Here is a 12,738-nt window from a genome sequence, read left to right on the forward strand (position 1 = left end):
CTTCTTGCAGTCCTGGTACCTGGGATAAAACTCACAGCTTCCCACCACCCACCAGACAGACCACCCGACCCCTTCCCAACTCTGTAACATGGAAGCAGCAGCAACACAGTGCAGTTACTTCGCATCCATGGAAGGGGAGATGAACAGATATTGACAGCAAGCAACTGCTCGCATTCAGAAACGGCAAAAGTTATGGTTGATTGACAAGGGCCGTAACATTGTTTGGGGGGGGGCGGGAGGAGGGGATTTTTTTAAAACAAAAGAACACCTTAGTGACCGATGTAATTTCTCATATGGTGCTGGAAATGTTTGGGCTTCATAATTTTTGAAGTGTTTCAACTGGTAGTGTAAGCATTAGGGACACTGGGTAGTAGAGCTAGCCTGCTGGCTGCTTACTGACTTGCTGTTATAACACTTTCCACATGGCGCCTAGCTGTTTTACAGTATTTTCACTGATTAATTTCCCATATAGGTGTGGGACTTCTTGAGAGATCATGAGGAACACACATACATGATAACTTTTGTAGTAGCTGAATTCTGCAATATAGAACTTACAGGACAGACATGGGGCATGTTTTTTTCTGTAACATATCAGGTGTTTTGTTTTGTTTTTAATTTTACAGTCGGCAGTTAGATACGTGACATGAATCATAAGAGCATTATCAACAGGTTGATTTCCACTCAAGTTGCAGAGAAATATAAAATATCAACCTACTGCTGTTCACATGAAAAAGAAAAAAAGGGTTTAAATGCTGCACTTACATGAAACATTTTTGATGATTTTCAACATGATATAAAATCCACACGGAAATGGGGAAGTTGGTCTGTTTTGATAGAAACTGACAGGAATCAATCAAAACAATCGAATTTTGAATTGAGAAAAGTGCAATTTCATTGGATAGCTAAATATCTTTGTAAGATAGAGATTGTTGAAAATTCTATTTTTGTTTTCCAAGTCCTACCACCCCAGGACTCTAAATTATCGGGGTAAAAAACAGCCTTGCAAGAAAAAAAAAGGGGGAGCTATTTTTGCTTTTTATGTTTTTTATTGTTAAACTTGTATCCCTTTAAAACTGAAGGAAATTTAAAAAGAAATACAAAATTTAATGGTGCTTTTACCACAATATGTTATCTACATTAAATGCTAATTAATCATTTTCTGTTATCAAAGCACATAATTAAAATTAAATCATAATATCTGTTAATTTTATAAGCTAAAAGTCACTATAATAGATTATGCCAATTCTGATAAAATCGTATGTGTTTCCGGCAATATAGGGTATATCACTTCTCAAAATACTTTGGCCACAACCAGACACGGAGGTAGGTGTGCTTAAGCCCATTGAAACAAATGTCCTTAAGTATGCTTCACTCTGAGTTGGACTGTGGCCCTTGAGCTAATAAGAGTAAGCTGTCCAGAAAATAAAACGCCTTTGTGTCCCTGAACTGGCGTTGGTTTTTTTCTGAACTGCAAAGGCAACAAAACAGAAGCAAAATGCTGATTCTACATCTTATACCAGTTCAAAGCAAGGACACTTGCTGAGAAGAAGAAAAAAAGTTTGGACCCAAAATGTCCTGATCTTATGTACAAAAAAAAAGAAAAAGGAAAAAAAAAACAGGAAAAAAAATGCAAGTGATTTTTTTTCCCTACCAGACAGCGGAGCACCCCTTTGCTTCCCATGCAACTTTAAGAAGGTTTCCTATATTATACATATATATACGTTCTGGTTGGCGAGTCTCGCTAATCAGAGAAATTCTCTGCATGTTCTAGTGTTAGTAACTAATTTTTATATAGTTAATGTAGGGTAAAGTAGAGTGCATTAAGACACAATATTGTAATCCCTAATCCAGGCACTTGCCTTTAAACTATGTTTGTTCGGCCCTTCAGAAGGGTTTCTACTACTGTCCTATACAATCAAGTAAACTGAATTTCTTGGGAAGACACTTTTGCTCCTCATCTTTTCCCTGAAACTAATTTTTTGTTTTGTTTTGTTTTATTGATTTGCACGAAACAAAAACAAAAAAAAATTCCATATCAATGTGCCTTGCCCTGGATAGCGATTATTTGTGGAATTGTTGCACATGTTCCTATATTGAAAGGGGTTTTTTCCCTAGTCAAGCATTTGGAGACACTTTTTTGTAAATGTGACTTTTATGTCAGCCATTGTCAGTTTCAGCATCTTAGAATTCAGTAGGATGTTAGTTGTTCCACAGATAGCGGTAGTGTTTTCTTGTCCTGTACGGTCAGTGGCAGTGCTATTCTGAGATCTGTAGATGCTAGATTATCAGTATTTTTGATGTTGCTGCATTTTACATTTTATTTGGAGTCTTCCTTTTGTGTTTTTTTTTTTTGTTTGTTTTTTCCCAGATATATGAAAATATGCAATACCTGCTTATATCATGTAGAAGAAAAGCTTAGCAATTCTTAATTTTTCTTTAAATTTTTTTTTATTTGACCAAAGTCGGTGCTGCACTTGACGCAGTGTATTTTAGGTGTTTGTCTTTGTACTTTTTTGTGATTTTTGAATGCACACGCAGGAAGGGCTCTTCTTAGAGAAGCAGTCAAACTGTGAAGCACTAAGCTGAACCCTGCTTCAAGCAATTTTTGTTTTACAACTGTTCCTTTCACAAGCAAGCCTTAAAAAAAAAAACCTCCCTTTTTCTTCAAATCCCACACCCATTTTTATTAGCAGATTGCAATCAATCCACATTCAATAAAAAGTATATAATGCCCATTTTTATATGCACGTTTTTAAAACTTCCAAGTTCTGAAAATTGTTTACTGGTTATTCTCTATTTAAGGAAAAAAAATGTTTTGGATTTTCATATATGTCAAATAAGTGGTTGAGTAGTCATTTGCTCCGTTGTATTGTGTGATTGTTAGTGTTATGGTATCACATCCACTAGCCAGCATCCTTTGCCTTCCCTATAGCACTTAGCAGGGCATTACTTTATTAAAACATATGTGCACTAAAAAAAAATAAAAAATAAAAAAATTAGCAGCTTTCAGTGCTTCACAGTGAAGGGAAAAAAAGCCTAGACAAACATTTTGTCAGAACCTTGCTATAAGCCAAGGTATAACCAGTAAATTGGTTGTATATACAACGAAATTGCACCCTTTTTTAAAAAAACAAAAACAAAGCAAACTAAGCAATAGTTTGGGCAGTTAGTTGTTTTTAGTGAGCATGCCGTAGTCATGGCCGCAAAGAGAGAGAGAATCAAATCTGCCCACTCAGAAGCGATGTAATTTGTATGTTGTATAGTTTTATTGATTACACTGATTTATTCTACCCTATTTTATAATGCAGGACTTTTGTAATGTTGTTTAAATGAGGAAAATTTCTGTCAAATTAGCTTAGTGGAATTTCTGATTGTTCGTTATAAAGGCAGCATTCATAGAATTGCTTTTCCCCCCTCTGGGAACTGGATTTAAGTTGAAAACTTTCCTGTTTCCTTTTTGTATGTATTTAAATACAGTTATTTTTTTTTCCTCTCTCCTTATCTCAATAGTATAGCATATTCCTATGCTTGAGAAGTATAGGCTACTGAAGAACCATTGTAAATGGACATTGCAGATATGCTGTATTTTTGAAGGTGTTTTATCGTATTAAGTTTGAAGATGGTAAAGTTAGGGAATTCTGATCGGAATCTCATAAAACAAATTGTTTTAAAGGCTTTAAACATTAGGTAGGCGGTCAAGGGTGTTTACCAACAGGGGTTGTAAAGTATTAAAGACACTAAATTAAATTTTGGTTCATGTTATTATCATGCAGAAACACAGCAGTTCAGATCTGTTCAGGTGTGGAGAACAAACAGAGTTTTATTCCTCAAAGTAGAGCAGAGAATGGAGATCTGAGGAGAGACAACTGCATGGGGTGTGCAGTCTACAATAGAGAAATAATCCTGGGTCACACTTCAGAATCAGATTCACATGTCCATTCCCCATTTCAAAATTGCTTTTTATTCTTTGTGCAAACAACTTTTCTTTCTGATCCTTTCTTTTAAAACCGCCAGATACACAACACCGGCTCCCGCTCCCATTTTCCTCCTCAGTCCGCCCCCTGCAAAATAACACTGCTCTCTGTGAATTGACTCCACTAGTAGTTTCCTATTCTTTTGACCACTTTTCAAAACAGGACTTTAGCTTGTTGTCATTCTGCACACCCCTGCAATAAAGTATTTATTAATCATGTTATATAGTGATATCCAACGTCAGTCACCGGGAGTATACCTTGGCTGTTTGGTGATCTCTCCCTCTTCTCTTAAGAGTTGAAAAGTGAAGGAATAGAACCTTTTTTCCCCACAGTATTCAGTCAGCCCACAGGAATATGTAAAATTCCTCTACCTAGTTTTCTTTCACAGTTTTCTTTTTGTTCCATATATTTTGCAGCTTTGTAGTAACAGTGTTAACATTTACTGTACACATACATACATACATACACACACAAAACAAAAGACAAAAAAACCAAGATACGTGGCATAAAACAGGTATTTTTCCTTGTGTTTTTTTTTCTTTTTAAACAAAATGTCATTTAATATTATACTTTACATTGTGTCTCTGGAAATATCTTTCTTTTTTAAAAAAAATGATTTTACTTTGGTAGAAGGCCTCCATAGAACAAACATTGCAAACCACGACCGGCATGAAAATGTAAGGAGAGCTTCAATGGCACCTAAAAGAAACTCATCTTTCATGAGATCTATTGGGGGAGGTCTCATGAAGTGAACTCTGCCTACCAGGCAAGGTTTCCATTAAATCAAGCTTACAAAGCCAATTTTGTCTTGAAGTCAATGCATGTATTACTGTTTGACAGTAAAACCCGGCTATGCCACCATCAAGTCCAAGGCTGTGCAATAGTCTAATTAGTATCGAGTACATTTTCCTTTTATTTTTTCCAATAAAAAAGCAGTGGGATGAAAATTGCTTTGATATATAGCAGGTAACATTGAAGCTATTCCATAGCACTTAACTGTAGTGAATACTGTGTCACCAATTCTGAAATCAATTTAATGTTTAATGCAAATCCATTACATGGTGCTATTACAGGCTGGCAAAATGATTTACAAAAATGTGACAACTTGGGGCTCAATTCACTCTGCTTTCCAACAATGTAAATGCATAGCAGTGTTTATCTGCATGAGAACTATGCACTAATATAAATCTGAAAAAAGAAATATATCAACTTTGGTATCTAGTTTCCGTTTACTTCAATCCTTGCCTTTTTGGTCATTATTATAAATGCCAGCTTTAGGACAGAAAGAAATATAAGAAAACCAGCATAATACCTGATATATTAAAAATGTAGTGCCTGTGAAATCTGTATTATATTGCTCTTCTGAAGTAAGATTTTTTCTACACCAGTAGCCTTCGCTGTCTGTCAGAACCTTCTGATATAGGTGATGTAAAATAACCGTACAATATTAATGCATGCTATTCCATAATGCTTAGTGAGCTGTATGAATATTACTCAAAGTTATGTTAGTCTTTTTTTCTGACTTGGTTCTTGTCAGATAGGTTTAAAGATATTTCACTGAGAACACAAATTCTGTTTTTTTCTCTCCTTGATTTTGGGTGTTTTCAGTATTTTGGATATATACATTTAACTTAAAATTCAGTATTATTTGTTGGGGGCAATTTTTTTATTAATAAGGGCAGGCATAGGGTTTGAAATCAGAAATCCATGCCTGGTGGTATTTTTTCCTTTGCTTAGAAGCATCCATAAGAACTCTTAAGAGCTTATCTCAGAAGAAAAATAAGACATCATTTCAATGTAAGGAACAATTCTCCAACTTGGAACTGACATTGAAAGTGGTTTCTTCGTTGACAGTGTTTAAACCAGGTACCCATGCTTGACCCTTCTTCACATCAGACCTCCTCATATTAAAACAAACTTTTAAGAACCTTTTTAAAAACCCAACCTCATGTGGCTATTTAGTTTCATGCACCGTTGCAATTTTTTCCTTCAAAAGTCTGTATAAACTTTGGGCCCGATTCATAAATAGTCACTAGGCATTAACATAGGATTTTGTTGTATGATTCTTACCCCAAATTTGAGGTCCCCCTCCTCTGTCCCCATGACAAGAACAAATTTTAGCATGTTATCGTTACCAAGAGTTCACCTGATTTCATGTCCATCAGGAGGCAGAACACCTTCAATATACGCATCATTTGACAAGGGGAAGGATCCCTAGAAGATAATAAGTTGATGAGAGCATCCTTATTCTGCACTTTGCACAGATAAGGGATTTTTACTGTCCAGCTGAACAAAAAGATAATTCTCTTGGCCATAGCATAATCTGCTAGACTTTGTGCAGAGGTTTTGTACTTCACTTCATAATCTTTCCGAGTGCAAAGCAATGTTAGAGCGAATACTTCTAATTCAGTATTTCACTAGATTTCATGTACTCATTCCTGCATCCTGCATCCTCATTTACAGCAATGCCTCAAATCAGTGAACTCCCACCACTACCCCAAGATAGAAAGGATGAAGCCAGGAATCATCATGATCTGTAGTATAAATGCAAGAGCTGAAAAAGACCTTGGCAATTCCATGTAGAGAAGGCATTCTACTAATCTGATCTTGGAGAGCACAAATATTGACTAGAGCAAAGTGTCTGAGTGGACAGTCTCCCACCTGTACCTTCACTTTTGTTGCTACTGTAAGAAGGCAGGAAACTGATTTTGCAGCCACTTTGCAGGCTTGCAAAATGTGTTAGTGGGAACATTCAGCAAATGAGAATACCCACAATTGACCTGCTGTTGGCTTCTTTGCACAATTAGACAGTCACCGGCTCACTTGCTCAGTTCTGCCAATCAAAGTACTTATGGACACAGTGCAACTCGCTCCCACTGGAGGCAGTGATGGCCACCAACCTAGGTGGCTTTAAAAGAGGATTAGACGAATTCATGGAGGAGGGGGCTATCAAAGGTCCATGATGACTATACTCTGATTTGGCATTTGGAGGCAGCAGTGTTTCTGAATACCAGTTGCTGGAAACCACAGGAGGGGAGAGGGCTCTTGTGCTTGAATCCAGCTTGTGGGTTTTCCATAGGCATCTGGTTGGCTACTGTGGGAACAGGATGCTGGACTAGATGAGCCATTGGGCTTGATCCAGCAGGCTCTTCTTCTGTTCAAATATTAAGAAATTCTTTTTCATTTTGGTGTAACAAAATGGACATGTGAGAGATCTGCTGCAAAATAACCTCAGCCCTGTGTTAATACCCCTGTGTCTCTACTTTTTAAATGAATCGGGTCCCTTGTGCCTCTAGTATCCTTGTATTAACTCTCAGAGTTATCATTTTAGTTTTATTATGTTCTGTGAAAATTTGCAATTGGTTGAGAATCACTGTGGGCATCCATTCTTTTTTCAACTAAATCTCTGCAGGTTTTTGAGCTGGTGTGGATTAGTTTAACTCTTGTATTCAACCATTAGTGCTACCACCCTCTCACATTACAATACGATTACTGGAAGCAAGTACTGCATTTCCTATGCAACAAAAAAGGAAAATAAAAAATTGCTAATGCTAACAAGACTTCTCATTCTTTACAGTGTGTATGCAAGTATCTTTTTGTATCTCTTAAACTCACTGTAGTGGGAGCACAGTTTTTAGGTGATATAGTGAAACAAGACATGTTGAGATCATTGTATGACGGCTTGATATAGCACCCAGGATGCTCCACTGAAATTTACACTGGGTTACCTTGACCTAATGGTCAGGGGTCCCTTTACCTTTACCTTGTTGAAAAACCATATATTAGTATTTTGTTTCAACGAGGTAGCCCAGTGAAAACGTTCAGGAGAGCATTTTGGGTTCTCTTATCTAAATATTCAGTCTATACTAGGGTTCCCAGAGATCCTACCTACAACATTAAGAGTTTTGAATGTCCTCATTATTGCCTCATATCAATTCTCACACACTTCGTTTAACCTGTTATGAAATTTAACAAGATCCCTCCTTTCTACAGCTGTCAGACAAATCTTCAAGCACTCAGTGCAAGGCACTGCCATCTCAGTATCCCATCGTAAATGTAGATCTGTCCCAAGAAGTTTTGCTATCTGTGCTACCCCACATTCCACACTCCACATTCAGAAGCCAACTGGACTGGCAGCTTACAAATTTGCAAGACAAGCGCTGCAATACCCACAGCTGAGTTCTGGCCTGATCACCCATTGCTCTGGGCGCAGTTTCATGCTTACTTGCTGCCCGCTCCAATGTTGTAACAGAGCAGCATCACATAGGCAAAGAAATGCCTGAATGGGGGAGGATTTAACATTCAGGCTATTTAAAAGGCCCTTCTCAAATTCCACAGGCACGTAAGAACCTTATTGGACTACACAAAAAATCTGTCTAGTTCAGCATTCTGTTTCACAGAGTAGGCAACTAGGTGCCTTGGGAAGCCCAAAAACAGGACAAGAAAGCAGGACAAGACAACAGTAGCACTTTCCTTTCATTTGAAGCCTCTGGCTGTAGAAATGGTTTGTTGCTTCTGCCCTTGATGTGAGAATGATAGTCACATGCTGCATCCCTTGTTCTTTCACCAAAATGGGAGGCCTTCTGACCAAACATCTCTTCGGTTCTGTCAGACACACACCAAAAAAAGCCCCCAGGGTGTTCGGGGTTATATACAAACATGGTCAGAACTCATCCACAGCAGCTATACTAGGTTTCCAAGATAAGAAAATTCAAGAAGCCAGCAGGGAGGCGCCTAAGTATATTAGGCTTTTAAAGAGGATGAGGAGATTAGGAGGTGATCACACAGACCTGCAATAAGGATCTAGTTAAAGAAAACTGTTCTGGTTGCTGGGTGGGAGGATATATAAGTTTAAGAACAGAAAGAACATGTCAGGTTTCTTAAATTTTGTCAGAACATTGTTTCTTGGGCCAACTGGAAGGCATGCAAGACCAGGATCAGATTGCAGTTGGGGCTTGGGGAGTTTGCCAATGTCAAGCACAGTATAAGGTGGAGCCCCCTCCTTCATGTCCTTCTCAAAAGGGTGAGATCGAAGCAGTGCTCACAACTGGGGTATAATCTGAATCTTGCTCTTCATAAGAACTTTGTTGTTGTTGGCATCCGTCTGTCTTGAGAGACAATGAAATGTCCCACAAGGCAGTGGGTTAAAGGCCTACAGCATCTGTATTATGAGGTGGTATGTAGTTTTCAGCAACAGCATCCAGTTGTACATGTATATATTTATTATTATCATTATTATTTTAACACATTCATACGAAAACATATATGAAGGATAACCATCACAAGAAGCTTTAGAAGAGGACTTGCAGCAAAGACATCGTCCTCATCTGTCAACAGTCTGGAGTGGGGGGGGGGGGAGATTAATTTTTACCTGGTGCTGAAACAATACCAGGCAGGCCTCACTGGGGAGACCTGCCAGAAGAAAACCATTGGAAATAATAATTTTGTAGCCCTAGTGGATCCAACTTCAAGCATCTTACCTCTGTATTTCTGAAGCTCCCTCTGGGTTGAAGCATACTGATAAATAACACATTACAGTTTAAAATACCCAGTTTCCATTTCATTCCAGATGCTATTTGTTTGCCCTGACCCAGAAGGCTATGAAGGATAGCTTAATTGTGAGGGTTTCTCCATTGATCCTCATGGAGGGAACAAATCTGTTTGGCCAAGGCTATGCATGCAAATATCTCCTTCATAGTAATGACTGGTGAATCTCATGTGCCCAGGAACATTATGTGCACATTGGAGCTCCTGCACTCATACAAGTTCCCTAGATTGAGTCATGGTATATTCAGCTTTTAATAAGATGCATATTTTGCAGAGGTGTTGCCTTTCACCCATAAATGTAAAATTTGTAGAGAGTAAGAATAAATACCCTAGGCTTTATATTTATTCTATAAAAGAATGAAATCCTTGCGGGGTGGTATCTACTCTAACACTTTTTCCTGGCAATTGGCTTTCATGCCTTCCCATCACTTCTCACTTACCCCTTTCTGAGCTTTGCATTTCCTCCAACCTCCCCCCCCCCCCACATGCACACACAAATGATTTGCAGCTTGAATACATTTTATTAATCGGGCAAACCTGCTGCATTTGCATGCTCTACACTGAGCACAGAATTTGGCCGACTTGGCCTAGCAGGCAGAGAGCTGTACACCTCAGGCAGAGCAGAGTGGTGGGACTTCTGTTAACTGGCTATTTTAATCAGTATCTGGGTGGCTTCCAGATTCTAACATTGGCACAGCTTGGCCGGGATGGCCTAATTTTCACTGTATTAATATGCTCTTCTTGGGTAGGAAATTGCCAGCCGCTGGAGAGCCTAAACAAATGCCACAGAAATAAATGCTAATGCTTCAAGCACAAGGAATGCTCATGGGCTTCAGTAACCTAGGTGCAAAGCTTGAATAATGGTTTAAAACAACCCTCCTTTTGTTACAAAATACTGAAAGAGGTCAGTTTCATTTTATTGCTGCTTCCAGTCAGGGGCATCTCTCTCTCCTTCACACAAACACACAGGCTCAAATTGCAGTGGCCCAGTCATACGAGCTATAAACTAGGAACTTCCTCAACATTTAGTGCTGTGGTGATGAAGGGGCCTGGCATTGAATTTTTACCTCTGCCCTGTCAGGTAGCTTCTTTCAAGCTCCAGCCCCTGCAGCAAACAGAAATACAGTACTTCAGTTTTCAGTTGCTGTTCATTGGGAGCTGCTTCCTTTTGAACTGCAGAACGGAACTGGGCCTTTAATACTCTACAGCCCAGCCTTCTTGCTGCTTCATATGAGTACAATTCCTATTTATATTAATACAAATGGCTGCAGAGTTATAGTGGGCTGAAGAATGCACTCTCAAGGAAAAGATAAAGATCAGATATGGTTTAATATCAAACATACAGCAAAACTCTATGTAACACATTAGAAACCTGGGCGGTTTCATCTTGCTGTACCTCAAACAGGATCAACTCAGTTCCAGTTCCCCCAGTTCCTGGCAAAAGAGGATAGCGGAGGAATGCCTCCCCTCCTGTCCTGCATTGTCTCAAGGTAAGTAATACGCTCTACTTCATCCTTCCCTGCAAATGAGGGGAAATAGCTAAACGTGCCCCTCTCTCCTTTATTCTCCAGCAGAAATGTGTTTGCAGCAGTGACTTCCGTGTTGGTGAAAGAGGAACACCACCTCTGCTGAATACAGTAAAAGATGATCAAATATCTCTAAAGCTTGGAAAGAGTCAGTACTGGGATACTTTCCTCCATCCACCTGACCGTTTTGACTGTTGCCAGGCCAAATCTATTCCTGGGTCAGTTCCGCAGCGTTGACGTGCTGAACTATTAAAAGTGCCTCAAGTGATTGGCTGGGAGGCACAGGGCCTTCTTGGCACGGCAGGGGAAGTCCCTCAGGCCCCTTCCAGGACCCCCTGAGGCCAGGGGAAAGGGTACCTGGCTGCTGCCCCCTTCTGCATGGGCCTGGTCAAAAACCATAGCTATTCACCTCCACCTGCCTCTCAGGGGGAATGCAACCAAACCAAACTTCCCCTCAACCAGGCTCTCACCCTGGTTGAAGGCCACAGGCCTGTCTCACACAGTGCCTGGCCTACGCTTCTATAGTCCGACTGAAAACACAGGCCATCCCTGCGTCTCCATGGGGCCAACCCAGCCACAGTTGATCCCACCCCCCACCCCCCACGGCAGAACCTGCTGTTATAGTAAGGCAGGCCCTGGCCAAACCCCAACCCCACAGCTGCAGTCACTCAGGCAGCAATTAGACCCCAACCTCCACTACAAACAGCAGAAAACTCTCTTAGGCTATAAAGAGACATGTTGTATCTTAAGGGAAACATGTATATGGGTTTTCAAAAATTGCAAGCTGGAAATGCGGAGAACCGAAGGTAAGTGGGGCAGGGGAGGTAAAAGACTGAAATTGGCAGGTTTGCTTGTCCCTGCTTTTGCTGTTTCCTTTTTCTTTTTAGTTGTTTTTATTAAAGAAGGTTCATAATTAACAAGGGTACATGCAGTTTTCAATTCATAGAGGCCTTTCTACAGGTCAGTTTCATTCGCTGTGAGGACACTGCTGTCATAGAGATTGTGAGGTTGGCGGAAGCGGGGGGAGAAAGGGCATTTTCATTTTTGTGTGGAGTATTTGTGTCGGCGCTGCGAGGATAGGTTTTTTTTATCTGTTTGTTTTTGTTGGTGGTGCGAGAGGTTGGAAAGCCCAGAGTTGGTTGCATTTAGTTGATTGCAGTGATTTTGTTTGTGTGTGTGAGAGAGAGGGTGGGTAAAGGTCAGATTAGCCATCTTGAGTTGTAGGCTGTTGTGGGGGTTTATGTTGTTGTAATAAAGGGGAACCATGCTGAGGTGAAGGCATCCTCTTTTGGGTATGTTCCTGTTTGTTAGGAATATGGCTGTCCATTTAGGGGCCATGGAGTCTTCTGCTACATCACTAATGTTTACTGGGATATCTCGTATTTTATTTCTCTCTCTCCCACCCACATTTTTTGCCAATGGTTAGTTCTGGAAACTTGGGAGGGGAAACGTCTCCCTTTGTAAGGAAACTGACTATATGTATATATGCTGCATATACACTACAATCACAAAGAAACGCCAACTATTACATCTGATCCTTGGCTTAGAAGTTAGCACTTTTTCAGCAACTTGCCCTGATGCAGCTTCAGTAGGTACAGAAACCTGCCTTGAAGGACTGTGGTTTGCAGTTGCAGCATTATTCCCAAACCCCAGGGAACTATGCTGCATTTACAGGAATGAGGTTTTGGTTC

The 12,738-nt window shown here is 39.8% G+C and overlaps 1 protein-coding gene and 1 long non-coding RNA gene across 18 annotated transcripts in view; both read left to right on the top strand.

The window, feature by feature from the left end:
• Positions 1-7,532, top strand: part of NFIA (nuclear factor I A) — a 403,887-nt gene extending 396,355 nt beyond the window's left edge. For all 17 annotated transcript variants that reach the window (XM_083448118.1, XM_083448123.1, XM_083448114.1 and 14 more), the window contains one exon: positions 11-7,532. In XM_083448118.1, coding sequence (XP_083304244.1) covers positions 11-87 — 77 coding nt within the window. In that variant the 3' untranslated portion in view covers positions 88-7,532. The remainder of the gene's footprint in view (positions 1-10) is intronic.
• Positions 7,533-9,249: 1,717 nt separating this feature from the next.
• LOC310680993 lies at positions 9,250-11,178 on the top strand. The gene is made up of 2 exons (XR_014513053.1): positions 9,250-11,011; positions 11,096-11,178. It is a non-coding gene; the product is annotated as an uncharacterized lncRNA (long non-coding RNA).
• Positions 11,179-12,738: the final 1,560 nt, after the last annotated feature.

This window comes from Podarcis tiliguerta, assembly GCF_965153285.1.
Source record: "Podarcis tiliguerta genome assembly, chromosome: 6".
Classification (NCBI taxonomy): Eukaryota; Metazoa; Chordata; class Lepidosauria; order Squamata; family Lacertidae; genus Podarcis; species Podarcis tiliguerta.